We start from the raw sequence: 25,578 nt of genomic DNA, 5'->3' as shown, positions 1-25,578 counted from the left end.
AATTGTTATTGATTTTTTTTAAATAAAAAAAAATTGACAGCTGTCACTCATATTTTTATGAATTTTGTAAATTTCGTAGCAACAATTGTAATTATTTAAAAAATTTGTATTACTAACACATAATATATCATTTTATTAGAACAGTAAAAATAAAACCAGCAGAGTGTTTGATCGTAACAATAAATAATGAGTAATTGTTGATAAATGATAAGCGCGTAGTTTTATTATTCATGAACAATTGTTAATTTAAAATAATACCGTAAATTTTTCGGTTAAGGCGCGTCTATCGACATCATCGTTTTTAGTTCTTACTAAGACTTATTTTTTTATATTGCAAATGGCAGACGAGTGATACGTGTTCTATTTGTTTTTTGTTATTTTTTATTGTGACATAACGTTAACAAATAATCAAACATTATCAACAATAAATCAACTGCCTCTCACATTAATCAGCATTGTTGTACAGTTATTTATAAATAATATAATTAAATAACTAATTATTTGTTTATAATGGCAAAACTTGTGGATATATGGCGGTGTGACCAACCGGTCAATTTGACGCAACGACAAATGCCCTTGATTGTTGACGAAACTTTAACCGTACGTATTTTAATCCAATTAAAAATTTTTTTTATTTATTATTATTATTATATATTAATCTATAAAATATTTTTAAATTTATATAAAAATTAATTATTACAAACGACATAACCTGACAGATTTATCTAACTCATAATGGCGTAAAAAATTAAAACTCCAATTTTAATTCATTAGATTTTAATTTTAATTTTTCAATAATATTTTTTTTATTTTTATTAAAAAATAATCGATCCTAATTTTCACATAATTTGTCAATAAAATTAATTTTCTTCAAAATTTTTCTTCTCATTTTAAAAAATTGACTAATATATTATTTATGTTGGTTAATTATTATTGATTACAATATTATTTAGTTAAGTTTAAAGGTGATAATGAATATTTATTGTTTTAGATGATTATGGATTTAAACAACTTGGGGTACATCAATGAGAGTCCGTTGGCTAAAGGAAAACAACTTGAAGAATTCGTGAGAAAACTAGAAATGTTAACTGAAGAAGAAGTCAAGGCTTCATTTAAGGTTACCCATAAAGATATGTTGTCTATTTTGAGTCAGACTGTGCCCTGTGTCGGTTGCCGAAGAAGGTTTGCCAAATAATTAACAATAATATTTTTTTTTTATCAAACTGATATTTTTTTATAACTCTAATTGATCTGCATAAATTTTTTTTAGTGTCGAAAGATTATTTTTCGAACTGATGGGATCTGGCCATCAGGCGTTGGATCCGTTGGTCGTGACTCCAGAAGGGATCCTGACTATCTCTGAAAAAAGTTTACAGTCTCCAAGATTGCTCTGTACTATGCTTCAAGGTCATAGGTAATTAGTAATATTTAAATTATAATAAAAAATTTAGAATTAATTATTTTTAACTAAACTTAATTTTATTATTTATAAAAATTTATCGGTACAAAGTCCAGTAATTTACAAACAGTGTTTTTAATAAAAAAAAAAAAAAAAAAATAGTACTCAATTGCGTATGGATTAAATTTTTTTTAAATAATTTATTTAATTTTTATCTTGCTAATTTTTTTAATTTAAATATGTAAATATAGTTCACTTTGATTATAAATAGACTTTAATGTATGTAATTTAATTGAATGATAACAATATCACTGTAAGTGGATACGCTGAGTAACTGAAATGATTATAACTCGTTGATTAAACTCTTCTCATATAAATTAGTATATGACTAATAAACTATAAACTATAAATAAAATAAAAAAATAGTTGATATAAATTCAACTTAGAGAATGGGGAGAGAGAGAGAGAGAGAGAGAGAGAGAGAGAGAGAGAGAGAGAGAGAGAGAGATTGATTACTATAAATTCTAATTCCAAGAACTCCGCATTAGAATCAATAGGTTCTATTGTATAAAAAATAAAAATACCTAATTTTTATTATTTTTAGTGCTCGATTACACAATTTAGTAGAACGGCAACCAAGAAATAAAAAATCACTTCGATGTGCTTTGCATTCGATGGATATTCAACGTATGAGACCACCAGCAAATGCATGGAAAGAAGCATGGGATGTAATGAAGTCACCGTGCCGTCAAGAAGTAACTCTGATTGAAACGGATACTCTGGAAGCTACTTTAGAAACTTATTTACGTAAACATAGGTTTTGCGGAGAATGTCGTACAAAAGTATTGTTAGCTTCGACTCTTCTTACCTCGGAACCCAATCCTTCGAAGGAAAAAGGATATGTAGCTACTTTATACAAAGATATAAAACGTTGTACTCCTGACAATCATGTTCATTTATCTACTAATACGGAGTACATTACTGACTTAATTGGACGTGCGCAGCCAGAAGTAATGGGCCGGTAAAAATCTTTATTTTTTAACTAATTAATCTAATATTTTAATTAAATAAATTTAATATTTTTTTTATTATAAAAAATTAATTGAATTTTTTTTTTTTTTTTTATAGAGAGCGTCATGCTAAAACATTAGAAATTGCCCAAGAAGAAGTACTTACTTGTCTTGGAATCTGCGTTGCTAACAGACTTCATCGTATTCATCGGCGCTTGAAAGAAGAAGAAACAATTTGCCGTGTTTTTGCTGCTGTTGCTATTGATGCATTGTCGCGTAATTTTCAAATAGCTGTTGAAGAAAAACAGGGAATTTCTCAACTAGAACTTCTATATGAGGAACTTACACGAGAAGAATTACTAAAGCAGCAACGTCGAGAGAAATTACGCCTTAAGAGGAAGAAAAAGAAGGAACGCAAATATGAAAATATTGAAGAAAAAGAAAATAATTGTGAAGTAAGTTTCAAATTAATAAAATTAATTTTCTAGTGATATATAAGTATCCTTAATTATATTATATTTGTTATATTATAGTGTTCGAAAGAAAAAGGTAAAGGAAATGATTGCATTTGTACAGAATCTAAACCAACGACTCAAAATAATGATCGCCATAAGGTGAATTTTTTTTTTTTTTTTTTTTTTTAAATTTATATTGAAGCTTATTTGAAATTTTTTAATAATAAATAAAATTAAATTTTAGCTCCAAATTTTGGATCCAAAGAACAAAGGGCAACCTACGTGTAAATGTCCTGATTGCCTAAAAAAAACTAAAAATAGTGACAATAAAAAACAAACTCAAAGCCAATCTTCAACATTCCGAAGTAAAAATTCATTACGAAAGTTAACTCAGCCAAAAGTGAAACAAATTAAAGATGTAATAACTAGTGTGGATAAAGAAAAAGAAAAAGATGAAAATCCAGGTAAATTCTGTGAAGAAGATCCACATGAAATGTGTTCATGTTACGAGGAATTTTTTGAAAAAGGTGATGATGGTAAATGGCAATTACGTCAAGGTGGAAAAACTCTTTCAGAAGAAGAGTTAATGAAATGGGTAGATTTTAACAAACGTTATGAACTCAAGTTACGAGAGATTATGAGCCGTGCATCAAGTGAGCCATCTCAAGACTGCGGTTATTCGTCTGAGCATAACGTTAGTAGCTCATCTTTGCCAAGCACACCGGAAGGCTCTGAGGTCGCGTGTAGCGAGGGCTGTTGTAGCCACGATGGAGACTGCCCTGATAATAGACCTTGGGATAAACTGGATCATTCTAGACTTAATATTTCATTATTAAGAGCACAAGGATTAACTCTTACTCAAATGTTAGAGGTACTAATGTATTTTTTAAGTTATATTTTATAACTAGATCTTTGACCTTATTTACAATAATTTATTTTTATCAATAGGACTCACATTCATCAGATAATGAAGGCACTGAAAGTTATATTCCCGCAGAAGAAGTCCAAGAATTTAAAGCTCGTATGTGTCAAGTGTCTGAAAAAAGATTGGAGCTTCGAAAAAATTTACGAGACCGTTTTGCAATGTTGTGCAGTCATTATAAAAATTTTGGCATTCCGCACTGAGTATTTAATATTTTTTTTTTTGGACATTACTTTTTTTTTTTATTTATTTATTTTTTTATTTTTTTTTTTTTTTTTTTTTTTTTGGTACACTGACATTAATTTGAGATGAAATAAATGATTAAAAGTGAAATGTTCGTTGAGCATGCTTAATTAAAATTTTATTAACAAACGAAAAATTAATTTTTAATCATTTTTATTGCTATTGGAAGGAATTACTGTCTATAGTAACTTCAATTAAAAAAAATTAGATAGGTGTGGATTTAAATAAAAATTTCTTTTTATTCAATTATTGTAATTTTTAATTTTAACTTTTTTGGAAAGATTTATAACCTTTTTTTTTTTTTTACTTATAAATAAATGAGGCAGTGCTGTTAAATGTTTCTACTGCCAAAAGAGTAAAAAAATATAATAATATTTTCATTTATATATGAATAATTGTATAATAAAAAGATCAAGTATGAAGTAAATTAAAAAACGAATAATGGCCAATTACTGATGATTTAATAAAGTACATTCCAGTTTACTTTTGGTAAATTTTTTAATTTTTAAAACATTATTTATTATAAAAATAATAATTTCGTTATTTGATAATTTTTTTAACAAATAAATTATGGCCAAAAAAAAATTTAAAAATGCAATTATTTTTAAATTAATTTTTTTGAATAAATTTGTTTGTTAAAAAAAATAAAAAAATTTTCAAGCGATAGCTAAATATAATAATATCATAAAATAAAATTTTAACAAATACTATCTAACAAACTCGGTAAAACACAAAGAAGCATTGGTGCCACCGAATCCAAATGCATTTTTCAAAGCAGTTCTCTTGGACACAGAGCTCCAATTTTTTTTAACATGTGGAACAAATTGCAGGGGACCTGAATAATCTAAATTATATAAATTAAGCGTAGGAGGAATAACAGAATTTTTAATAGCCAGAATAGTAAAAGCAATTTCAAGATTTCCTGCAGCTCCTAGCAAGTGTCCATGTGCTCCCTTAGTACTCGACACCGTAACATTTTTGCTGGAAGCTCCAAACAGAGTTTCAATAGCTTTGAGTTCAACGGCGTCTCCAATTGGCGTAGAAGTAGCATGAGCGTTGACATAAGTTATGTCATTAAGATCGACTTGTGCATTTTTGCAAGCTCGGTCCATGGCTAAAATAGCACCGACACCATCTTCACTTGGTGCTGTTAAGTGAGCAGCGTCTCCTGACAGTCCGTAGCCTAATATTTCTGCGTAAATGTTAGCGTTTCTTGCAAGCGCATGTTCTAGCTCTTCTATGATTAATATTGCTGCTCCTTCGCCCATTACAAAGCCATCACGGTCTTTGTCAAATGGTTTTGATGCTTCTTCAGGCCGATCATTTTTAGATGTACTCAGAGCTCGCAATCGGCAAAAAGCAGCTATTGCTAAAGGACTGATGCAAGCTTCAGCGGCTCCACAAACCATGACACTTGTTTCTCCACCTTTTACAAAACGAAAAGCATCGCCTGAAAAATAGTTCATTTTTTTTATTAAAAAAATTATTAAAAAAAAAAAAAAAATTAATTTGTAATTTAATAAATAAAAAAAATTTCTACGCCTGTTTTTTGATAATTTTATTGGATACTCACCAATAGCATGAGCGCCAGTAGCACATGCAGTAGAAACAGAATGATTAGGACCTCTGAATCCATATTTAATACTTATTTGTCCTGCGGCCATGTTAGGCAAAATTCTAGGTATGAAATAAGGGCTAACTTTGCTGTAACTTTTTTTCATAGCTTCGTAAATTGAACAAACATCTACTAAATCAACCATTCCAATTCCTACAGCAACTCCAGTGTCTCTTTTGTGAGTTTCTTCGTCGGGTTTCCATTTGGCATCTTCAAGGGCTTCTTCAGCTGCTATCAATGCGTAAGCAGTTGCCGGGCACATGGATCTTAATTCACTTTTGGAAAATTTTTCATCTAAATTTAATGAACCCGGGTCATTGCCTCGTGGTATTTGTCCAGCTGTTTAATAAAAATAACAAAACAATTAAAAAAAATTATTAATGGAAATTTTTCAAAGGTTTTTTTTTATTACAATTGATTTGTTATAAAAAATTTTTAAATTGACAGCTGACAGCTAACTTCAGTGTGGTTTATTTAGAATTAAAATTAATTTAGCAGGTATTTGATAATTTTGGTGACAAATAAATTATGACAATAAAAAAATTGACAGGTAAAAATTAAAAAAAATTAAAAATAATTTTTTTGAACAAATTTGTTTATTAAAAAATTGTCAAATGACAAATAAATTAAATGTAATTTTATTTAAATGAATTTTTAATTTTTTTTAATTAACAAAGAGGTTATATTACCGACTCGACAAGGTAATGTTTCATATTCTGGAGTATTTAATTTAACAATTCCACTTTTTCCAGCCAATAAAGCATTCCAAGAATTTTTGACACCTACTCCCAAAGGACTGACGACTCCTAAACCTGTTATCACAACTCTTCGCCCGCACTTATTCATTTTATTGCTTTTTATCCACTTTACCGGTTTCTGTATACTGCATTTTATAATTAAAATTCAACAAACCCGGCAAGGTATAAATATATACCACATAAATAAATATTTACACAAGTAGTTATAAGCAAGTGAGTAGAGATATAAATAAATTTATCGAATTGTAATTAAAGTTCATTAATCTTTTGATTTTGATAATGAAAGCTTTTGTTTATTGTATTTAGCAGTACACTAACTAACATTTGAATAATTTTTTAATTCAAATAAATCTTTCAATGTAATTACAGTCATTATATTTCAAATGAAGAACAATTTGATTTTTTCAACAATCTTTAATAATTAAATTATTAAAATTGTTAAGTAAAAAAAAAATAAAAATTAATGAATCACACTAAAATATTTTTATAAATAATAATTATCACAGGAATTATTTTTATTAAATTGATAATTATTATGTTAGTAAAAAAAGTAAGAATTAAGTAAATAAATAGTTGCATTATAACTAAATAACTCCTGGCTATAAAAAGCTTAAATTAGAATTGCGAAGAGACGTCAAAATTTCGTCTCTGCTTTTTTTTAAATGTAATTAAATGTTAACAGGCACTACGGTGATAGTAACAATTGATGATGGTATTAAATTTGTACTGGAATTAATTAAGTGACTTAGTTAATCGTTGAGACTAAGCCACCCGATGTTATTATCGCCAAGGTTTGCGGACGGCACCAGCACTCGTACTACGTTTAATGCCTTGATCTGAAATAAATTTTTTTTTTTTTTACAAAATTCTAATTTTTAATTTTTTTGTAAATTATAAATTTTATAATTAAAAAAAATTTTTTTACTTAATAATCCTGGAGATCGTTTTTCTCTTGAATTAGATGTCCATGTTTGACATCGCGTTCTTGCAGTACAGGGTTCACGATTTCTCGATGCTGGTTCTGGCAATGCTATTATTCCCATTCTAAAAAAACAATCACTTGCTTTTTTTTGTATTTAAATAATAATAATAATAATAATAATAATAATAATAATAATAATAATAATAATAATAATAAAAAATGAAAAATGAAAAAAATAAATCTTAAAATTTTTACAATTTTAATTTTACAGATAATAAATTATTTAGAATCGTACTCTTTAAATTTTTTTCTTGCTAACGTTCGTTGGGTTGCAAAAGAATACGAAGATTTAGCAGAAGTTGGTCGTTGTTGACGTGCTTGCTTTACTTGTCGATCTTGTGATATAATAGATATTCTTTTCGATGGACTTTGGGAAAATAATTCGACGATACTCATGGATGCTGCATCGCACTGCAAAAAATTAATTTTAGTTAGTATACAAATAAATAATTTTACTATTAAAAAATACTATAATTTTTAATTATAATTGACTTGTTATAAAAATAAAAATTTAACCTGATGTTGTAAACGTTTGTGGAAATTTAATTCAGCCAACTCCCAAGGAGCGTCAACATGTAATTTTAACATACAATGCAATGCTTCTCTATATGTATTTTTTAAAGTCATAACTCTCTCAGTCTTCATTAATCTCCTTGTTAAGTAACCACGTACATAAGCATTAATAATAGTGGCAGCTTTTACCTTTATAAAAAAAAAAAAAGCATTAAAAATGACAATTATATATTTATATTTATTCAGAACTTACATGACGGTCATCATAAACAGCTCCATTAGTAATAGGAACGTAAGTAGTTTTACATTCTAATGAAAATAATTGTCGACTAACACTGGATCTTCTTCTTTCACGATTTGTCTTACTTTCCGACAAAGAAGCATCATGAGACGTAAAATGAATTGACAAGCTTCCCTCAGACCCAAAAGAACTGCCATTTAGAGGACTACTCTCAGTATCAGAACGATTCTGACTATCTTTTGGCAAGGATACAGAGTCTCGTGGAGAATTATATTTTTTTAATTTATCTACTGGAGTTGTTATTTTCTTAATAATCGCTGGCAGAGAAATACCCGGGCAGGTTTTTTCCAGCTGCTCAAGAAGCATCAATTGTTGCTTTTCAAATTCTTGCTGCATAATTATTTGCTCCTTTTGTTGCCGAGCGATAAGATGAGCCATTTGGTGGTGATGAGTCTTTTGGATTTCTTTGAACACTTGAAGTAATTTTTCCGATGTAACAACTGGCTTAGATTTATCAACAGGACGGCTATCATATTGGTCATTGCTTGAACCTTCAAAGCTCCGAGTCATTTTATTGTCAGCATATTTTCTTTTACTAGTCGGTGAATTTCCATTACTAAATGCTTTTTGAGCACCGTAAATTTTAGCAACACTGCAGATATCTTTACTATTTTTAAAATTATTTAGATAATTTTTAACGGCATTACTCGACTTGGATCTGACAACAGGAATGTTAATGTGATGATTGGAAGTGTTGGAAAAATTTTCTTTAGTAAGCATCGATTGAATACAATCAACAGATTTAGCAGCGTGATTTAACCTACTAATTGATTGTTTATCAGTCTTTTCTTCAATTAATTTATATTCCTTTTTATTATTGACATCCTCAGAGATACTATTTCGTCTATCAGTCAAATCAACTTCATTATTCGTTTGATTATCATTATTATTATTATTATTATTATTTACACCAATTCCTTGTTTTTCTTCAAGCGTCCACTCTAATTTACAATAATTAACGCTCCACTCTCTTGGCTTAACACCGTTAGTCGTGGAAGTAGGAACGTAATCATTTTCCGGTTGCTGGAAGTGAGCTAATAGCATTGGGCTCGGAGAATCCAGTGTATAGGAACCTTGTCTTACTAATTTTGGGACTTCAGTGTCAGCTTCTTCAACGTCAGATGAAGCTTTTCTTTCAATTAAATTTCTATGGTCTACTGTAATAGGAATAATGTCTAAAGTTTTGGGTACGCAAGGTTTTCCTATCTCTGACACTGTCTCTGTTACATTTGTTTTGGAAGAATCAGATGTATTGATGTACTTATTAATATCTGTGCTGTTAGTTATTGTCTCATCGTCAGAACGGCCTTTCCATCCATCATTTACTTGCTCACAGCTTATTTTATTAACCTCTGCCTTTGATTGTTCTGGACTATCACCAGTAAAGCTTGTAACACTTTCTTGCTGATGAAAAATAGATGTTTTAGAATCTGATGGTTTATCTTCTTCGAATGAATTTTTTATTTCTTCTTCAACTTCCTCAGTGCTGATAGTTTCGAGTCTTGATAATCTTTCCTCCACTTCTAAAGCTAGTTGCTTGTAATAATTCATCTCTGCTCTCAATTCATTTGTCATCTGTTAAACATTACGTGAAATTTAATAACGGATAATTATTTTTTTTTATTCTATAAATTATTAATTAAAATTAATTTAGCAGACATGATAATTTTTTTAACTAAATTGGAACTTACAACAGGTGGAAGGATCCGTGTCCCTCGAACTTTTATACAACTCACATACGAATCCATTGTGCATTTATTATGTTGATCTTTAAATTAAATCTGTCAAAAAAAAGCAATAAAAATTGATAAAAACGCCTAACACACTCATCAAAATTATCTTTATATTAAATAACTAATTTTTGATTTTTTTTTTAGTAAATTACTTTTTAATAAATAATCATTTAAAACCCGTATTTTTGTTAATTCATTGAATTAAATAACTTTAGCATAATTTAGAAGACTTGAGACGATAAATAGAGCTTAAAGTTGAGGTTAAATAACAAACACTGAAAGATGAGTGAAACGTTTGGCGCGAAGTTGGTCATAAAGTTTTAAATAACGTGCGTGCGCATAAAGATGTTACTCTGTTAGATACTAACCGCATGTGAAAATTAATTAAAATTATTAGTGAAAGTGTTTTAAGGCACTTTTTAATTGTTGTAAAAATTTTTTATAATTGTCAGCTGTCAGCTGACTTTACTTATCATTTTTTTATTTTAATAGCTAAATTTTTTAAAATTTTTATTACTTCAATTTTTTTCCTCCCGCCTCGGTCACGCCGCCATCGGCCAGAAATCTAACTAAACCTACCAAAGCGCCAGAACAACTTACTTACTTCATACGCTATACAGTACGCGTGTACAAATTCATTTTTTGTTTGAAAAGTGTCGAGCACGTGTCGGTAGGGTTTATTATTTATAGTTATCCAGAGTTATCAATCAATTAATAAACAATGGACGCTTTTGATTTATTTAAAAAATTATCCAGTGGAACGAAATTTGATAAAAGACGTTTTAAAACGGATATTGAAAAATTTAAAGTAAGATATTGGCTATATAACCTTATATTTTGTTTTTATTATTTATAAATATTGAAAAAAAAAAAATAATTATTTATCTTATTTTAATTTTTATTCTTAAATTTATGAATTATTTTAATTTAATACAGATTTCAAAATCAAAAAATGAAGAAATCACCATAAAAACTGAGCCAGTTGATCCAGTACCTTCTTCTAAAAGAAAACGTGATCAAGTATCGAACGATGAACAAATTTCAGAGGGAAGTTCTTTTGTTTTACTCAATGAGACAAGTTTACCAGCTGATGGGGTAAAAGTAAAAAAAAATAAGAAAATTAAAATTTCTGATAAAGAAAGAAAAATAATGCTCGAGCAAGAACAGGTAAATTACATTAAAATTAGCACTGCACCATTTTTTAATTTTTTTTTTAACGAACAAATTTGTTCCAAAAAATTGCTTTTTTAATTTTGTTAAATTTCTGATTTGTTTATTTAATTAATTATGAAAATATTTATGCTTTATTTCTAGATTAATCGTTTGAGAAATGAACATCGTATCTCAGTGATCGGTAAAAACGTCCCTAAACCAATAGAATCTTTTGAGGATCTTAAAACATTCTATAATGTTCCTAAAGATCTTCTAAAAAATTTAACAGAGTGTAATTATTCCACTCCTACACCGATTCAAATGCAGGCCATACCAATAATGTTAGAGGTAAGAAAATTGGCAAATTTTCTGTAAATTTAATAATTAATTTTTTTTTTTTTTTATATATATATATATATATATATATATAACAGAAAAGACCACTGCTAGCGTGTGCGCCAACTGGTTCAGGTAAAACGGCTGCATTCTTACTTCCGATGATTAATCATTTAAAAGGTCCCGAAAAACGAGGTTTTAGGGCGATAATATTGAACCCAACTCGGGAATTAGCCAAGCAAACTTACCGAGAATGCGTAAGATTAAGCGAAGGACGGGGTTTTAGGATTCACATTATCAGCAAAGTAGATCAAGCTCTGGAAAAGTATGGTCCAAAAAGTTCACAAAAATTTGACATACTTATAACAACGCCTAAAAGGTTATTATGTTTGTTAAACTATGAACCACCAGCGATTTCTTTAGGAAATGTCGAGTGGTTGGTTGTTGATGAAGCTGATAAATTGTTTGAAGCTGGTCCTCGCAGTTTTCGAAGTCAACTGAAGCAAATTTCTACAGCTTGTAGCAATGAAAATTTGCGAATTGCCATGTTCAGTGCAACGAATACCTTTATAGTCAACAAATGGTGCAAACGCCATATGAAAGGCTTAGTAAGAGTCACGATTGGGCTCAAAAATGCTGCGACTGATCTTGTGGATCAAGAATTATTGTTCGTTGGAAGCGAAAGGGGAAAACTCGTTGCTTTTAGAGATATTATTAGTAAAGGAATGGCTCCTCCAGTCTTAGTATTTGTTCAAAGTAAACAGAGAGCGAAAGAATTGTTCGATGAACTTATTTATGATGGAATAAATGTTGATCTTATTCATGCAGATAGAACACAGATGCAAGTAAGTATTTAAAAGTTATTTTATTATTTTAATTAATTTAAAAAAAATTATAAAATATTTATTTTCAGAGAGACAATGTCGTGAGATGTTTTAGAGAAGGTAAAATATGGGTACTCATCTGTACAGAACTTATGAGCCGTGGTATTGATTTTAAAGGAGTGAATCTTGTTATTAACTATGATTTTCCACCATCGGCTATTTCTTATGTACATCGAATTGGACGAACTGGTCGTGCAGGGCACAAAGGAAAAGCTATTACATTTTTCACTGAAGAAGATACTACTAATTTAAGAAGGTATAAAAATTTTTTATTTAAATAATTAAAATTTTAATTGACTATTTTTATATTAACTTAATTAAATATTAAAATAATTGAATTAATTAAAAATTGTTTATCTTTTTTTTCAATAGTATTGCAGTAGTTATGCGAGCATCTGGGTGTGATGTTCCGGATTACATGCTTAGAATGAAGAAACATGATAAACGTGAAATGAAAAAATTAGAAAAAGTCGCACCAAAACGTGACTCAATAGCATTAAAACCTAGAAAACCTAAATTAAAGAAAAAAGTTGGGTATGTTTATTTTTATTTGCTATATTATTAACTTGAAAATTAAATTTATGTATAATTTTATTTATTTAAAATATTATTTACAGTGAATCAACTCAAAAATCATCTGAAGCGAAAAAAGTGAAGAACAAGGCTTTTAAAAATAAAAATAAAATGGAGAAAAAAAAAACGAGCAATGGTAAGAGTAAAAAGATGAAATTTTCAAAAGAAAAAAAAAATAATGAAACGTTATAGTGAAAGAAAAATAGTTTCTATTTAAATTTGTATATAATAAAAATATATATTTTTAATAAAAAATTTATTTATAATTTTTTTAGTAAATTACAAATAAAATTCAAAAAGCCAGTCAAAACGTGTCTTAGGCATTATTCTAGAAAACCAAGGAAGTTTTCTATTTTTTTTATAATACCAATAATCAAACAATAATTTACTTAAAATAATTATCAATAAAATCATTTCAATTGCAATAATACAATAAACATAGTCAGACGATTCGTCGTCAAATTTACACATTTTCATAATATCTAAATCAATTACACGATCTATAGAATTACTACAATTAACTTCATCGCCATCCGGAATATTTACCTCAAACCAATCTTTTAGATATTTCGCTGCATAACAATCACACAGTATTTCATTTCCACCTAAAGATACGTTACCATTTACTTCATTTGAAGCTTTGTATGTTACTGGTACCAAAACATGGGTCGGAATCTAGAATTATTAATTAATTAATTATTTTATTTATTTATTCATGTCACCATGATTAAATAATTAAATTACTGATTTAAGTTTATTGTATCGCAAAGAAAAAGAATCAAAATTATCTACAAAACGTGACCCGTCAAGAATATTTATTGATGATATTTCATTGTAGTCAGCGTTAAATTTTATTAAATATTTATATGATGGATTTGTAACAATGTCATCTAATTTTTTGATCTGCCAAAAAAAAAAAAAAAATATATAATAATTAAAAAGAATTATAAATAAATATAGGAAGATTTTTAACATACTTTATTGTGAGAAACTACGAGATTAATTGTGTAAGGTGGAAGTTTTTTTGGTAACTCAGTTAAGTTATTGTTACTACAATCAACATTGAAAGTTCTAAATGCAGGATAATCAGGCGTTACTTTGAATACATGGTTAAAAGTACATTTACAGCGCCAATTTTCACCCTTTGGACACTTTGAATTATTGATAATTAATTTTTTTTAATGAAAAAAAATTTTTGAAGAAAAAATAAATAGTTACTTCACTGATATCAGGAAGCAGTTGTTCAATAGATATTTTTTCAGCAGCTTTAAACCAGGTCCAATCTGTAGCAGCAGAGCAAATATTTGTGTTTTTATTTCTGAAAGACAACCGACGAGTATAGCTTTCATTTCTATCGAGAGCTTGTTTTATTTCTAAACATGGAATAGTACTCATTCCTTGATAAATATAAATAAGTTGATTAGTTCAAAAATTCATTGAAGATTATTGGGGGGAAAAAAAAAAAAAAAAAAAAAAAAAAAAAAATTGTTACCAGAAATATCCAGTATTGTAAGACTTCTACTAAATGTTGGTAAATCAGATATATTATTAAATGATAGATCAAGATTTTTTAAATAATTCATCTGTGCTATAAAATAATTGTCAAATTTTGAAAGAGCGTTGTTAGATAAATTTAAACAAGAGATTTTTATATCATTATTAAATTGACCTTTAATATTATTAATTTGTCCGTCGGTTATTGATAATGATTCAAGATTTTTCCATATTGCTTCACTGATATTTAATGATTTAATTGTAGCATTTCTTATGTGAACATCAGTAACATTAACTGAAAAATCTATTAAAAAAATAAAAGGTAATTGTTAAAGAATTCGTTCAACTGAAATTAAATGATAATGTACTTACTAGAGCATTCAAGAGATGACATAAGTGTTTCTGAATTTAAATTGCAGCAATAAACACCAATTTTTTGATTAATTCCATCTGAAGAAAATTTAATTGTTTTACATGGACAATTATTTGGATCTTCTATTTGAGGACAATCAACATATTCTCTGTGGAAGCATTTTGAACTTGATGAGGAGTAGTACACTGTTGAATTTTTGTCTTCCAGCTTTTCTAAATGAACTTTTATTATTATATTGAGCAAAAAAATTATTGAAAATAAATTAGACATATTTAAGTAATTAATTAAAACTATTTGAACTCGTAAAAAATTTTTTTTGTTAAAAAAAATTATTTGGAAGCTTAATCCAATAAATTTGTTAAATTTTGTGGATTTAAACGAATGACTGACAGGGAAGTTGATTAAAAAAATCATTAAATAAATTGAAGGCCAATTCAAAGATAAAAAATAGTTAATTAGTGTAATGATTACTTACTTTTAAAGCATTTAAATTTTTTTTTTTTTTTTTTTTTTTTTCATTTTTAAAAATTTTACGTGATAACTTGTTTTTTTTTTTTTTTTTTTTTATTTAGTATTAAAATTTTTTTCTGTCCTAATAGAAGAATCTTTTTTTTTTTTTTTTTTTTTTTTTTCTCAACATTTAAATAAACAATAATGGTTATTTATTGCCATATTTATTAAAATAAAATTAAATTTTCTATTAATTAAAAATTTTCAAAATTTTCAAAAGTCAAATTTATTCTTTTAATTTTTTCAATAAAAAATATATTATTTTTAAGGAAACAACAACTTCATAAATATCTAAAATACGCATGCGTCCAATGGTTGTTACTCACTGTAGGTATATTCTTCTTAAAATCACTGATTCATAAATTAAAATGAAATTTAAATTACAATCAAACACTTTGTAAACATAACCAATAAACAATAAAATAAATTTAAACAAACAATTTTTCAATAAATGACATACTGAAGCAGCGAAAAATTTTGGAGGTAAAATAGAGTCATTCTATTGGTCAGTAAAACTTTGTGTGAGCTTACCAATTTTACAGCCAATCAGAAAAGTCAGACGCGACATGTGTCGGCGATTTTTCCATAAATTTGGCGCGAGAATTGACGATAGCCTTCTTCAAGTTGTCACGTAGCATCATTTGTCCGCCCAGTAAGCTCGAAGAAACAATCTCGTGTTACTTATAATATAATTGACTTAAAAAATAATTATCATGGCTCTTGTTGAATCTACCAAAGAAAATATTTTCAGAAACCTTGAAAATATGAAGCTAAAAGAAAACGTGAGTCAATTTTATTTTATTTTTAAATTATATTGAATTTTTTTTCTTGTAATTTTTTCTACATTGTTATACTAAGCGTCGTACATTTAATTTTTAATTATAAATTTTAAATTTTAATTAATTAAAATTAATTTATTTATTTTAAAATAATTTATTGCCGAGAAAAAATTTATTTTTTACATTTAAATTGATAATTAATTTTCTATTTTAATTTTTTTTTTATTTATTTAACCTTAGAATTATTATTTATTTAATAAAAATCCAGCTCTTTTGTTTTCTCGGATCATAGATGGTTATGATTATGCGCATTAAGTATCCGAATTCTTATGTTTTTATGTACATAGCCGTTGAATTTATTTTTTTAATTTTATTTATAAAAAAATCTAGACAATTTTTTCTATCGGCATGATAAGCGGTCTAAGCGCGTTTAAAGTAACGAGTAATTATATCCACTTCTCTTGACCTTGACAAACAGACAATACGTAAATTGACACTTATTAATAATAATTACTTTCAGATATCCCCCATCAAAAGAACTGAATCACCCAACAAAGCATCACCATCAAAAAAACTCTGCATGTCGCCTGAAATTTCCCGTGAAGCCGAAGTTAAAACCCAGGTAAGAAAAACAGCTGATGCAATAATTTTTCTATCTTAGGAAAATTATTTACCGGAGCTAACCTCAATTTTTCACGGTCTAGGTCGTTCAACAGGCAGTTAAAAAATTGGACTTTCAAGAAAATGAATTTGACGCTCAAATAGAACCCCTTTTGAAAGAAAATCCACGTAGATTTGTTGTTTTTCCGATAGAATGGCCAGATATATGGGCTATGTACAAGAAAGCCGAAGCGTCTTTTTGGACTGTAGAGGAAATTGACTTGTCTAAAGTAAATATTATTTTTAAATATTACTCATAAGAATTTTATTTATTAAAAAATTTATTTATTGACAATCAAATTATCAGATATTTAATAATTTTAAGAATTTATTTTACAAATAAATTAAAGAAAAAAAAAAATTGACATGTAGAATTTAAAAAAAATTAAAAATGTAATTTTTTGGGGCAAATTTAATCGTAAAAAAAATTAAAAAATAATTAAATTACTGCTAATGTCATAATTTTAATATCAAAAAATTTTATTTATTAAAAATTAATTTTTTTTCTCTACAAAGGATTTGGATCATTGGGTAAAATTAACAGACGATGAACGTAAATTTATTTCACACATTCTCGCCTTTTTTGCGGCTTCTGATGGTATAGTAAATGAAAATCTTGTGGAAAGATTCAGCCAGGAAGTGCAGGTCACCGAAGCTCGTTGTTTCTACGGTTTTCAAATAGCAATTGAAAATGTTCACTCTGAAATGTATTCTTTGCTCATTGATACCTACATAAAGAATGACAAAGAACGCGAGTACCTGTTCAATGCGATTGAGACTCTTCCATGTGTTGCTAAGAAAGCTGAGTGGGCATTAAATTGGATAAGTAATGACAATGCGACTTTTGCTGAAAGAGTAATAGCTTTTGCAGCTGTCGAAGGTATTTTCTTCAGCGGAAGTTTTGCCTCTATATTCTGGTTGAAAAAGAGAGGGCTTATGCCTGGATTGACGTTCAGCAATGAATTAATATCCCGTGACGAAGTGAGTTAATTTAATTATTCAAATAAAAATAATTATTATTTTTTTTATGCATTATTATTTAATTAATTTAATTTTTATATTTTTTTTTTTTTATCACAGGGATTACATTGCGATTTTGCTTGCTTGATGTTTAAACACATAGTTCAAAAGCCATCCAAGCAACGTGTTACTAGCATTATCAAGGACGCCGTAAAAATAGAGCAAGCATTTTTAACAGTCGCTCTACCATGTCAAATGATTGGAATGAACTGTGACCTTATGTGTCGTTACATTGAGTTCGTTGCTGATCGACTTCTTCTTGAGCTTGGCTGTGAAAAGGTAAGCTTACTTTTACTTTTTTACATTTCTTTTTTATCACTAAATTTTTAAAAACTAATTCGATAAATTTATTTATTAATTTCAGGTTTATAATTCAGAAAATCCCTTCGATTTTATGGAACACATTTCTCTTGACGGCAAGACAAACTTTTTTGAGAAAAAAGTAGGTGAATATCAGAAGTTCGGTGTCATGCCATCTGATTCGACTCAATTCACTCTTGAGTGCAATTTCTAAATTAATTAATTAACTAATTTTTTTTTTGTAAATAATTCTACTATTATAATTTGACGATTTTTCGTAATAATGACAATGACCAAAATTTTAAATGACACCAATAATCACTACTACTATTATTATTATTATGGTTAAAAGGGGGAAATGCAAACACAATTTTTACAATCAATTCATCCACTATATAATTGTTTAATTTACTTAATGTTTATGGTTTTCCATTTTTTATATTTATTGTAACATTTATAAAATTGTAATTTGTGAAAAAAGATAGTATTAAAATATGTATTTCATTATAATTGTGTTTAATTTCCATACTTTATTTTCCCTCCAATTTTTTTTTTTAACTTTTGGCGCTAAAGTTAAATGCGCGCGCATTTCCAAGATGGCGTCTATTTTTAAAATCTGAAGTTAGCTGATAGCTGTCAAATTTAAAAAAAAAAATTGATTACAATTAAAAAAATGTTTTAAAAAATTTCTAATAATTTTATTTTTATTTTTAAACGCGTAATTTAATAATTATTAATTAAATTTATTGCTATTAAACAAAAAAAAATTTTAATATCGGTTAACTTCAGTGTAATTTTTTTTTCTGTGTTAAAAAAAAAATATCAACAGTATTGTGATAAAAAAAAGTTTTCTCATCGACGTGGGAGGTTATCCGTCTACTACGCAGCATCCAAGCATGTATTCCTGATATAGTAGTCATCTAACTCTAACCGTAGTCTAGATTCTCCTCTTCTCTACTTAATTCTCATCTGTTATCACTCAAATCAATAACATCATGGCGCGACAAGTGTATTATGCCAGTTGTTGGACATAAATATTAAAAAAAAAATATAAAATGAAGATTCTTATCGAACTTATTGTCGCAAATAGTATGTGACCACTGGCATGGTTTAACTAATTACAAGGACAGCTGTCAAATAATCTACACTAAAAAAGATTTTGAGCCGACTGTCACGTCAGTCGTAAAATCATCACTATGGCCAAGTAAGTTGCGTAATCTTTTTATCTAATTAAAACACACCGGTGAGATAATGGATTGTTTACTAACGACAGATAGTTTATTGCAAGCCTGGATCTCAATAATTTTTTTTAATTTATTTTTAAACGCGTAATTTATTTCTCATAAGACATGTCACTATTTAATTCATTGATATTTACTAGAGATAATGGAAACTTCAAGCTAGTGTGAGTCGATAAATAAAAATTATACCTAATAAAATAAAATATTTATTTATTTTGCAGAGAAATGATGATTGTCTTTATTTACGACACGACAAGGTGTCGTAAAGAAGAGGACGACCCAGCTGAAGCCGTGATGTACTTCCATCCAGCTTGGGTCTCACCAGCCCAACGTCTAGCTCTGGCAGGTCAACTAATGGGAGCTTATCAATTTTTATCAACATGTTTTTCATCACCAAACTTAATAACTCTTCAAGGTGGAAAGTTTGTTTTAAAAAAATTCAACCATTATATTTTAGCAGTTGGTACCGACCGCAATATTCAAGATTGGATTCTTGAACGACGTGCTAATTGTCTTGAGTCAATATTGAAGTTTTTTCACTGCAATCTTGACACAATTTCACAGTCATTTAATAATGAGCGCAATAAATTCACCGAAAAACTTTATCAAATGTTTGAGACTTATCTTCCAATACTGCAGTACAGCGCTAATTTATTTTCCAATATGCCGATGATTAAATTACCTAGCACTGCAAGCAACGTCTTCCTTGAATCGATGCAAATCTTGCAATACTGTCAAGAAATGAGTGGAATTCTCGGCGGAGCAATGTTTTATAACAACAAAGTAGTGGCTACTCAATTAAGCGCTGAGTTAACTAAACAATTAGTGATAACAGATCCTTATCGGATAAATGCGCCAGCTGATCGAATACAAACTGACTTTCATCTTCCAGTTGGAGTTCAATTATTAAGAGTTTACATTCACCGAAAGCCAGTAGAATTTTCTGATGATAATTTTAAATTCTCCAACACTTCTGGGTCGGTAGATATTGTGAAAAAATACAAAAAGTCTTCCTTGCCGTCTGGCATGAAGAGAGATACGTCCCGTATTTTTACAGTCCCTGAAGAAGGGGAGCCCGAACATCCCGAATTGCTTAAAGAATTTTCACAACCAAAGCGTCCACCCTCGATTCCACTGGCTAATTTTGAAAGGAAAGAATTTAAACCGAGATATCCTAATCCTTTAACGCCGAGTGTTTGTTCTACGCCTCTGAAAGATGTTAATAGAATTCTCCACGGCAATGCTGTGTCTATTTGCAAGGGAACTGATGAGGAAAAAATTTTTGAAAAGCCAAAAGAAGTTGCAGTGCAAAAAGAAAATGATGATATTCCTGATGTTGTTAAAGAGGCGCTGAGATGCAAGCGTTTTAACAAACTTCGGAGCGCTGCTCGAGAAAAATTAGAGAAAAAAAATCACCAACCGTGGCATCGTCGAAATTCTAGCTTAACAGACTTGGAAAATACTCGAGATGCTACTGAAAAATTTGTTATGAGTATTATGTGCAACATAAGTAATTCAAAGTCTTCGCTAGAGTCTTCGGAGTTTGATTGCAAGGGTCATTATTTAAATAAAAGGTTATTTAATACTATCACAGATCCTTCGTATCCAGTTTTTAGGTACGACGGGCGTCCTGTATCTCAATCTTTGTACACTCACTATATTTCATCGCATTATCAAGAGTTAGTTAAAGAACAAAGTACGGATTTTTTTAGACATAAATCACTGATAAATAGAACGATCGACTGCGATCAAACAGGATTTGATAAAAAAAATCCTAACAATGAAAATCATATTGATGGTTTTGATTCTGTGATTCCTGAGCTACCTGAACTGCGATCTAACCCTCTAGATGTAAAATTAAATAACAAAAGTCGTCAGGAGAGTTATCGCAGGTCAATGAGTTTACCTTTAAAGAGTCTTAATGCGCCAGCAGACAGTGATGATCGTAAAAAAGCATCCTCGGAGTCGGGAATGTCGTTTGATTTACCTAGACGTAAGCTTGAAGGACTTCAATTGACTCCTTTGATGTCTAAGCTGAGTTTACTAGCGACTGATGACCGGACAAGTGGATTTTGTAGCAAAGAAACTACTCCCAGTGAATTCTGTGATTTATCTACTTTCTCCAGTAAAATTACTCGCAATAAATCTGAACATATTAAGACGGGTCATGGTGATGAAGATGAAGAAGATTTTTGGCTCAGTGATAAAGAAGCTAAGGAAGGCAATTGTGAGAAAGCTGAACTTTTTATATGCGGACAAAATAGTATGGTATTGTTTCTTCTAATGGAAGATGGTACTGCTAATAATCCTGAATTAATCCACAATCTTGTAAGTTCAAATAATAAATAAATAAATTAATAAATAAAATCAATAAATAATTTAATTTTTTTTTTTTTTTTTTTTTTTCTAGTGGAAGACTTCAATCAACACACTAGGAAATTTAGAGTCCCGTTTGCAGCACTGTGTGGACCCTTTGCCATCAGGTGAACACAAGGAGCTTTACAGTGTGCTCAATGTTGATCCACAGTGGGATACACTAGATCGTTCTGGTCTCTGGGGTGTTACAGAGCTAGACATTGTTTCTTCTCTGTACAATCGTTTCACAGAGTCCAGCAATCTCACTGATATTATTGTAAGGACTGACGACACCGTTGTCTATGGAAGCCAGTGCGGTAAGACTCAAGTTTTTTATCAGCAAGCCGTAGCGTCCAGTACTTCAGGTGGATTACCAACACCTGCTGATCTCATGGGAGTCGTTCCTCTGAAAGCAAAACGTCGCCTCGAGCGTGATCATGGAATAATTATTTTATAAAAAAATCCTTGCCAATTGCTTATTTTCTTTAAGAATTTGCTGCTACATAAAATGCCAATAACTATTTGCTACATTTACAATCTGTTTATTAATCATCAGGTTGATTCCTGAGCTATTTTCTATGTGTATTTTTGTAACTGATCACATTTTTTCACTTGATATAACTTTCTGAGGAATTAATCGTCTGTTGATTAAGAAGAAATAATGTATGTGATAAATAACGTCTTGATAATTTTAATTAATGACAATCATATTTATTTAATTGATTGATTTTTTTTTTTTTAGATAATTAAAATTATATTAATTATAATAATCCGTCGCAATTATGTAAGTTTAACTGTCCGTTACGAAGCCATTCCATTTTTTCTGGTACATTGCTACTAAATCATCGAAATTTTTTAGATTATTATTTTAAATATTAATAGATAAATTTAATTACTTAATAAGTTTATCATTGTTATATATTATTAGTCTTGCAATATTTAATCAGTCCCTTAGGTATAGAATTTTTTTTTAGAATTTTATCATAAGCATAATATCGATCAAAACAGTATTTTATCTAGATATGAAAAAAAAAAAAAAAAAAAAAAAAAAAAAAATTATTTATGATTTAATTAATTGAATTGTTTACTTTAAATATTTTATTATTATAATTTAAGGTTGATTGGATTCCTGTAGAATAAAATTAAACTTTAAAAATTATATACGTTTATTTTATTTTATTTTAATTCATCTTAGTAAGTCGTTTAAGTTAATTACCATATTTATCGCGTAAAACTTTTCTAAATTTTTTTTTATTGACTATTAACTATGCCGTGTTATTTTATTATCCACTCTGTAATAGTTGATTGCCTTTACTTTAAATGAAAATATTTATGTAATTATTTTTAATTTATAAAATTCATTTAAATATTATTTTTTTTTTTTTAATTGTATTGAAAAAAATTTTTATAATAAACAACTATTATTTATTGCAAATTACGCAGAATAACTTCGTTCATTGCGTCTTAATTTTAATCCTTGAATTAATAAATATTGTAATTGTTTATGACGATAATAAATAAATTATTTACAGGAAAAATTTTTTAGCGTATGAATAAGAAAAATAGTTTTGGAAAAAAATTTAATTGTTGTTTTATAAAAAATTGCACTCAAAGTTTTTAAAAAGTGATTTATTTTTTTTTTTTTTTTTTTTTTTAAAAACTAAAAATTTTTAGATTTAAAACTTACAAGATTGTTTTAGCAGTGATTTGAAATAAGTTGGTAGAAATCATGCGCTTACTTGGTGATAATCCGGTTTTAATATTTCTAGATAATTAATAATCTTGTTTTAATTTATAATAAAATAAAAACTTGAAACTTGTTTGGTAAACAAACCTTCGTCTTCCAGCCAATTGCTTTAAAGATTTAGGTTCTACCCACTTTCGAGTCTCTCTTATTTAAATGCTCAAAAGCAGAGTCTCAAAAGCAGTTTGTATCAAGAAATAGCTGGTTTATCATCATCTAAAATTAAAAAAATAATTATTAATTTACAGTCGAAATTATGGTGAGTTAATTTAGCACAAATATTTATTGCTATAAAATTTATTTTAATATAAAAATATATTTTTTAATTTTTACAGACTACTTACACGGATAAAGGCCCAAAAGTAAATTTATTTAAAAAATTTTTTTTGTTCTATTTTAATTAAATTAGTACCATTAAAAAATTAAATATTTTTTAGCCTACCGGTGGAAAATTTCTGGCTTTTGATCACTTGACATTATGGGTAGGAAATGCAAAGCAAGCAGCGGCTTTTTATTGCGCGAGATTTGGCTTCGAACCGCTGGGTTACCGAGGATTAGAAACCGGCTCACGAAAATTAGCTTCTCATGCTGTCAAACAAAAGAAAATAATTTTTGTATTTGAGTCTGCCTATGAGCCAGATGACAAAGAGATGTCCCAGCATTTAGCACGACACGGAGACGGAGTAAGAGACATCGCTTTTAATGTTGAAGATATTGACACTATTGTTCGTGTTGCGAAGGACCGTGGCGCTACAATCGTTAGAGATGTCACAGAAGAAAAAGATCAACACGGTATTGTTAAGACGGCTACCATTCAAACAGTTAATTTTTATTTTTTAAATCTTTTTATCTATTTATCTTAAATAATTATTATTTTGAGTAAAGACACAAAAAAAATTTATTTATAGTTTGGCGACACATTACACACTTTAGTTGACAGAACAAATTATAGAGGGCGTTTTCTTCCGGGATTTGTTGATGTGCAACCTGATCCTATCACCAGACTACTGTAAGTTTTGTTTATAATTTTATTTATTTCTTAAAAAAATTATTAAATGTCTGCTTTAATTAAATTATAATTAATTTTCATAAAATTAGCAAATTAACAATTTTAAAAATTTTTTTTATTTAAAAAATTAATTTCATAAAAATTTTTTTAATGTTTTTATAAATTATTAAGATAATATATATTATTACAGGCCACCAACTTTATTGGATTTTGTTGATCATTGTGTCGGTAATCAGCCGGATCAACAAATGGAGCCAGTTGCTAAATGGTAAATATTTAAATAAATAAATAAATATAAATATTCTATTCTAAAAATTTATTTAAATAATTTATTATTGAAATAAAAATTATTACATCAGGTATGAACAGTGTCTGCAGTTCCATAGATTTTGGTCTGTTGATGACACCCAGCTGCACACTGAATTCTCAGCACTCCGTTCCATCGTAATGACTAATTGGGAAGAAACGGTGAAAATCCCAATAAATGAGCCAGCACCAGGAAAAAGACGGTCACAAATTCAAGAATTTGTCGAGTACTACGGAGGCCCGGGTATTCAACACATCGCTCTTAATACAAGTAATATAATTACGTCAATTGAAAATTTAAGAGCGCGTGGAGTTGAATTTTTGTATGTTCCGGACAGTTATTACGATATGCTCAGACACCGGTTGAAGTCCAGCAGTACAAAAATAATAGAAGATTTAACAGTTCTTCAGAAACTTAAAATTCTTATTGATTTCGATGAAAATGGTTATCTTCTTCAAATCTTCTCGAAAAATGTCGAAGACAGGCCTACACTGTTTATTGAAATAATTCAGCGTAGAAATCACAACGTAAGTATTATTTTTATAATTAAAAAAAATTTTTTATAAAACAAGTAATTTAATTTTCGCTTACAGGGCTTTGGAGCTGGAAATTTTCAAGCACTGTTCGAAGCTATTGAAAAAGAGCAACAAAAACGTGGAAATTTATAAACACTCTTCATTAATTACTTGGAAAAAAAAAAAAAAAAAAAAACAATTAATTATTTTTTTTTAACAATGAATCTACTTATTTTTAATTATTAATCATGTTAAAGTAATATAATTATTATTTAACATCAAACTTTTTTTAATTACAAATTATTGACCAGGATTTATTTTTTTTTATTAAAATAATTAAGGGAATTTATTAATTAGTAAAAAATGTTATTAATAAAAAATGTTAAAAATAATTA

General features: G+C 28.3%; 8 protein-coding genes and 1 long non-coding RNA gene across 10 annotated transcripts; 5 read left to right on the top strand and 4 right to left on the bottom strand.

Moving 5' to 3' along the window:
• The first annotated feature begins 154 nt into the window (after nucleotides 1-154).
• LOC141524345 (gametogenetin-binding protein 2-like) lies at nucleotides 155-4,001 on the top strand. Its single transcript, XM_074238169.1, has 8 exons — nucleotides 155-600; nucleotides 992-1,182; nucleotides 1,271-1,414; nucleotides 2,004-2,420; nucleotides 2,528-2,864; nucleotides 2,943-3,023; nucleotides 3,109-3,735; nucleotides 3,813-4,001. Exons 1-8 carry the CDS (start codon nucleotides 511-513, stop codon nucleotides 3,987-3,989), a joined length of 2,064 nt encoding a protein of 687 aa, XP_074094270.1. The 5' UTR covers nucleotides 155-510; the 3' UTR covers nucleotides 3,990-4,001.
• An 18-nt stretch (nucleotides 4,002-4,019) lies between these two features.
• Nucleotides 4,020-6,642, bottom strand: LOC141524348 (3-oxoacyl-[acyl-carrier-protein] synthase, mitochondrial). 2 transcript variants are annotated; one of them, XM_074238172.1, is made up of 3 exons: nucleotides 6,334-6,642; nucleotides 5,603-5,983; nucleotides 4,020-5,479 (listed from the first exon to the last, which is right to left on the bottom strand). In XM_074238172.1, exons 1-3 carry the CDS (start codon nucleotides 6,488-6,490, stop codon nucleotides 4,737-4,739), a joined length of 1,281 nt encoding a protein of 426 aa, XP_074094273.1. In that variant the 5' UTR covers nucleotides 6,491-6,642; the 3' UTR covers nucleotides 4,020-4,736. The 2 variants fall into 2 exon arrangements, with proteins under 2 accessions (XP_074094273.1, XP_074094274.1); XM_074238173.1 differs by having other exon boundaries at nucleotides 6,431-6,520.
• A 268-nt stretch (nucleotides 6,643-6,910) lies between these two features.
• LOC141524344 (uncharacterized) lies at nucleotides 6,911-10,222 on the bottom strand. The gene is made up of 7 exons (XM_074238167.1): nucleotides 10,084-10,222; nucleotides 9,890-9,979; nucleotides 8,151-9,773; nucleotides 7,901-8,086; nucleotides 7,620-7,795; nucleotides 7,328-7,446; nucleotides 6,911-7,238 (listed from the first exon to the last, which is right to left on the bottom strand). The coding sequence occupies exons 2-7, from the start codon at nucleotides 9,944-9,946 to the stop codon at nucleotides 7,183-7,185; spliced, it is 2,217 nt and encodes a 738-aa protein (XP_074094268.1). The 5' UTR covers nucleotides 9,947-9,979; nucleotides 10,084-10,222; the 3' UTR covers nucleotides 6,911-7,182.
• Nucleotides 10,223-10,551: 329 nt separating this feature from the next.
• Ais (DExD-box helicase 52) lies at nucleotides 10,552-13,142 on the top strand. The gene is made up of 7 exons (XM_074238170.1): nucleotides 10,552-10,739; nucleotides 10,868-11,098; nucleotides 11,246-11,431; nucleotides 11,518-12,264; nucleotides 12,333-12,559; nucleotides 12,676-12,837; nucleotides 12,921-13,142. Exons 1-7 carry the CDS (start codon nucleotides 10,653-10,655, stop codon nucleotides 13,066-13,068), a joined length of 1,788 nt encoding a protein of 595 aa, XP_074094271.1. The 5' UTR covers nucleotides 10,552-10,652; the 3' UTR covers nucleotides 13,069-13,142.
• LOC141524347 (protein halfway-like) lies at nucleotides 12,923-15,958 on the bottom strand. Its single transcript, XM_074238171.1, has 7 exons — nucleotides 15,785-15,958; nucleotides 14,743-14,955; nucleotides 14,369-14,674; nucleotides 14,095-14,273; nucleotides 13,854-14,027; nucleotides 13,621-13,779; nucleotides 12,923-13,551 (listed from the first exon to the last, which is right to left on the bottom strand). Exons 1-7 carry the CDS (start codon nucleotides 15,819-15,821, stop codon nucleotides 13,156-13,158), a joined length of 1,464 nt encoding a protein of 487 aa, XP_074094272.1. The 5' UTR covers nucleotides 15,822-15,958; the 3' UTR covers nucleotides 12,923-13,155.
• Nucleotides 15,875-18,522, top strand: Rnrs (ribonucleoside-diphosphate reductase subunit M2). The gene is made up of 6 exons (XM_074238174.1): nucleotides 15,875-16,035; nucleotides 16,553-16,654; nucleotides 16,737-16,922; nucleotides 17,209-17,673; nucleotides 17,773-17,991; nucleotides 18,077-18,522. Exons 1-6 carry the CDS (start codon nucleotides 15,967-15,969, stop codon nucleotides 18,224-18,226), a joined length of 1,191 nt encoding a protein of 396 aa, XP_074094275.1. The 5' UTR covers nucleotides 15,875-15,966; the 3' UTR covers nucleotides 18,227-18,522.
• A 68-nt stretch (nucleotides 18,523-18,590) lies between these two features.
• On the bottom strand, nucleotides 18,591-23,569 carry LOC141524352 (uncharacterized). Its single transcript, XR_012478692.1, has 3 exons — nucleotides 23,443-23,569; nucleotides 23,296-23,373; nucleotides 18,591-18,645 (listed from the first exon to the last, which is right to left on the bottom strand). It is a non-coding gene; the product is annotated as an uncharacterized LOC141524352 (long non-coding RNA).
• On the top strand, nucleotides 18,872-22,441 carry Hps4 (Hermansky-Pudlak syndrome 4 protein). Its single transcript, XM_074238166.1, has 3 exons — nucleotides 18,872-19,216; nucleotides 19,475-21,581; nucleotides 21,664-22,441. The coding sequence occupies exons 1-3, from the start codon at nucleotides 19,209-19,211 to the stop codon at nucleotides 22,063-22,065; spliced, it is 2,517 nt and encodes an 838-aa protein (XP_074094267.1). The 5' UTR covers nucleotides 18,872-19,208; the 3' UTR covers nucleotides 22,066-22,441.
• Nucleotides 23,500-25,382, top strand: Hpd (4-hydroxyphenylpyruvate dioxygenase). Its single transcript, XM_074238175.1, has 7 exons — nucleotides 23,500-23,611; nucleotides 23,688-23,714; nucleotides 23,790-24,173; nucleotides 24,261-24,361; nucleotides 24,552-24,629; nucleotides 24,721-25,195; nucleotides 25,262-25,382. Exons 1-7 carry the CDS (start codon nucleotides 23,609-23,611, stop codon nucleotides 25,334-25,336), a joined length of 1,143 nt encoding a protein of 380 aa, XP_074094276.1. The 5' UTR covers nucleotides 23,500-23,608; the 3' UTR covers nucleotides 25,337-25,382.
• Nucleotides 25,383-25,578: the final 196 nt, after the last annotated feature.

Source organism: Cotesia typhae, unplaced genomic scaffold (assembly GCF_013202065.1).
Source record: "Cotesia typhae breed Kobodo isofemale line unplaced genomic scaffold, CoteBio_Ctyphae contig_22, whole genome shotgun sequence".
Taxonomy (NCBI): Eukaryota; Metazoa; Arthropoda; class Insecta; order Hymenoptera; family Braconidae; genus Cotesia; species Cotesia typhae.
Note: the sequence above shows the minus strand (reverse complement) of the source record. Positions and strands in the feature narration are given on the sequence as shown.

What these genes read in the sequence shown, in the direction of transcription:
- Hpd (XM_074238175.1), top strand. An exon ending in GATCCTATCACCAGACTACT is followed by an intron (nt 24,362 to 24,551) that starts GTAAGTTTTGTT and finishes ATATTATTACAG; the next exon opens with GCCACCAACTTTATTGGATT. An exon ending in TTCAGCGTAGAAATCACAAC is followed by an intron (nt 25,196 to 25,261) that starts GTAAGTATTATT and finishes TTTCGCTTACAG; the next exon opens with GGCTTTGGAGCTGGAAATTT.
- LOC141524348 (XM_074238172.1), bottom strand. Translation starts at nt 6,490, where the DNA reads ATGAATAAGTGCGGGCGAAGAGTTGTGATAACAGGTTTAGGAGTCGTC. An exon ending in AACATTACCTTGTCGAGTCG is followed by an intron (nt 5,984 to 6,333) that starts GTAATATAACCT and finishes TTTATTAAACAG; the next exon opens with CTGGACAAATACCACGAGGC. An exon ending in TACTGGCGCTCATGCTATTG is followed by an intron (nt 5,480 to 5,602) that starts GTGAGTATCCAA and finishes ACTATTTTTCAG; the next exon opens with GCGATGCTTTTCGTTTTGTA.
- LOC141524347 (XM_074238171.1), bottom strand. Translation starts at nt 15,821, where the DNA reads ATGTCGCGTCTGACTTTTCTGATTGGCTGTAAAATTG. An exon ending in GTCATCTCTTGAATGCTCTA is followed by an intron (nt 14,675 to 14,742) that starts GTAAGTACATTA and finishes TTTTTTTAATAG; the next exon opens with ATTTTTCAGTTAATGTTACT. An exon ending in TACAATACTGGATATTTCTG is followed by an intron (nt 14,274 to 14,368) that starts GTAACAATTTTT and finishes ATATTTATCAAG; the next exon opens with GAATGAGTACTATTCCATGT.
- LOC141524345 (XM_074238169.1), top strand. Translation starts at nt 511, where the DNA reads ATGGCAAAACTTGTGGATATATGGCGGTGTGACCAACCGGTCAATTTG. An exon ending in TTGTTGACGAAACTTTAACC is followed by an intron (nt 601 to 991) that starts GTACGTATTTTA and finishes TTATTGTTTTAG; the next exon opens with ATGATTATGGATTTAAACAA. An exon ending in AAAAAGAAAATAATTGTGAA is followed by an intron (nt 2,865 to 2,942) that starts GTAAGTTTCAAA and finishes GTTATATTATAG; the next exon opens with TGTTCGAAAGAAAAAGGTAA.
- LOC141524344 (XM_074238167.1), bottom strand. Translation starts at nt 9,946, where the DNA reads ATGGATTCGTATGTGAGTTGTATAAAAGTTCGAGGGACACGGATCCTT. An exon ending in CTGTTTATGATGACCGTCAT is followed by an intron (nt 8,087 to 8,150) that starts GTAAGTTCTGAA and finishes TTTTTTATAAAG; the next exon opens with GTAAAAGCTGCCACTATTAT. An exon ending in ACAAACGTTTACAACATCAG is followed by an intron (nt 7,796 to 7,900) that starts GTTAAATTTTTA and finishes AATTTTTTGCAG; the next exon opens with TGCGATGCAGCATCCATGAG.
- Rnrs (XM_074238174.1), top strand. Translation starts at nt 15,967, where the DNA reads ATGGCTCTTGTTGAATCTACCAAAGAAAATATTTTCAGAAACCTTGAA. An exon ending in ATATGAAGCTAAAAGAAAAC is followed by an intron (nt 16,036 to 16,552) that starts GTGAGTCAATTT and finishes AATTACTTTCAG; the next exon opens with ATATCCCCCATCAAAAGAAC. An exon ending in AAGCCGAAGTTAAAACCCAG is followed by an intron (nt 16,655 to 16,736) that starts GTAAGAAAAACA and finishes TTCACGGTCTAG; the next exon opens with GTCGTTCAACAGGCAGTTAA.
- Hps4 (XM_074238166.1), top strand. An exon ending in CTGAATTAATCCACAATCTT is followed by an intron (nt 21,582 to 21,663) that starts GTAAGTTCAAAT and finishes TTTTTTTTCTAG; the next exon opens with TGGAAGACTTCAATCAACAC.
- Ais (XM_074238170.1), top strand. Translation starts at nt 10,653, where the DNA reads ATGGACGCTTTTGATTTATTTAAAAAATTATCCAGTGGAACGAAATTT. An exon ending in GATACTACTAATTTAAGAAG is followed by an intron (nt 12,560 to 12,675) that starts GTATAAAAATTT and finishes TTTTTTCAATAG; the next exon opens with TATTGCAGTAGTTATGCGAG. An exon ending in AAATTAAAGAAAAAAGTTGG is followed by an intron (nt 12,838 to 12,920) that starts GTATGTTTATTT and finishes TATTATTTACAG; the next exon opens with TGAATCAACTCAAAAATCAT.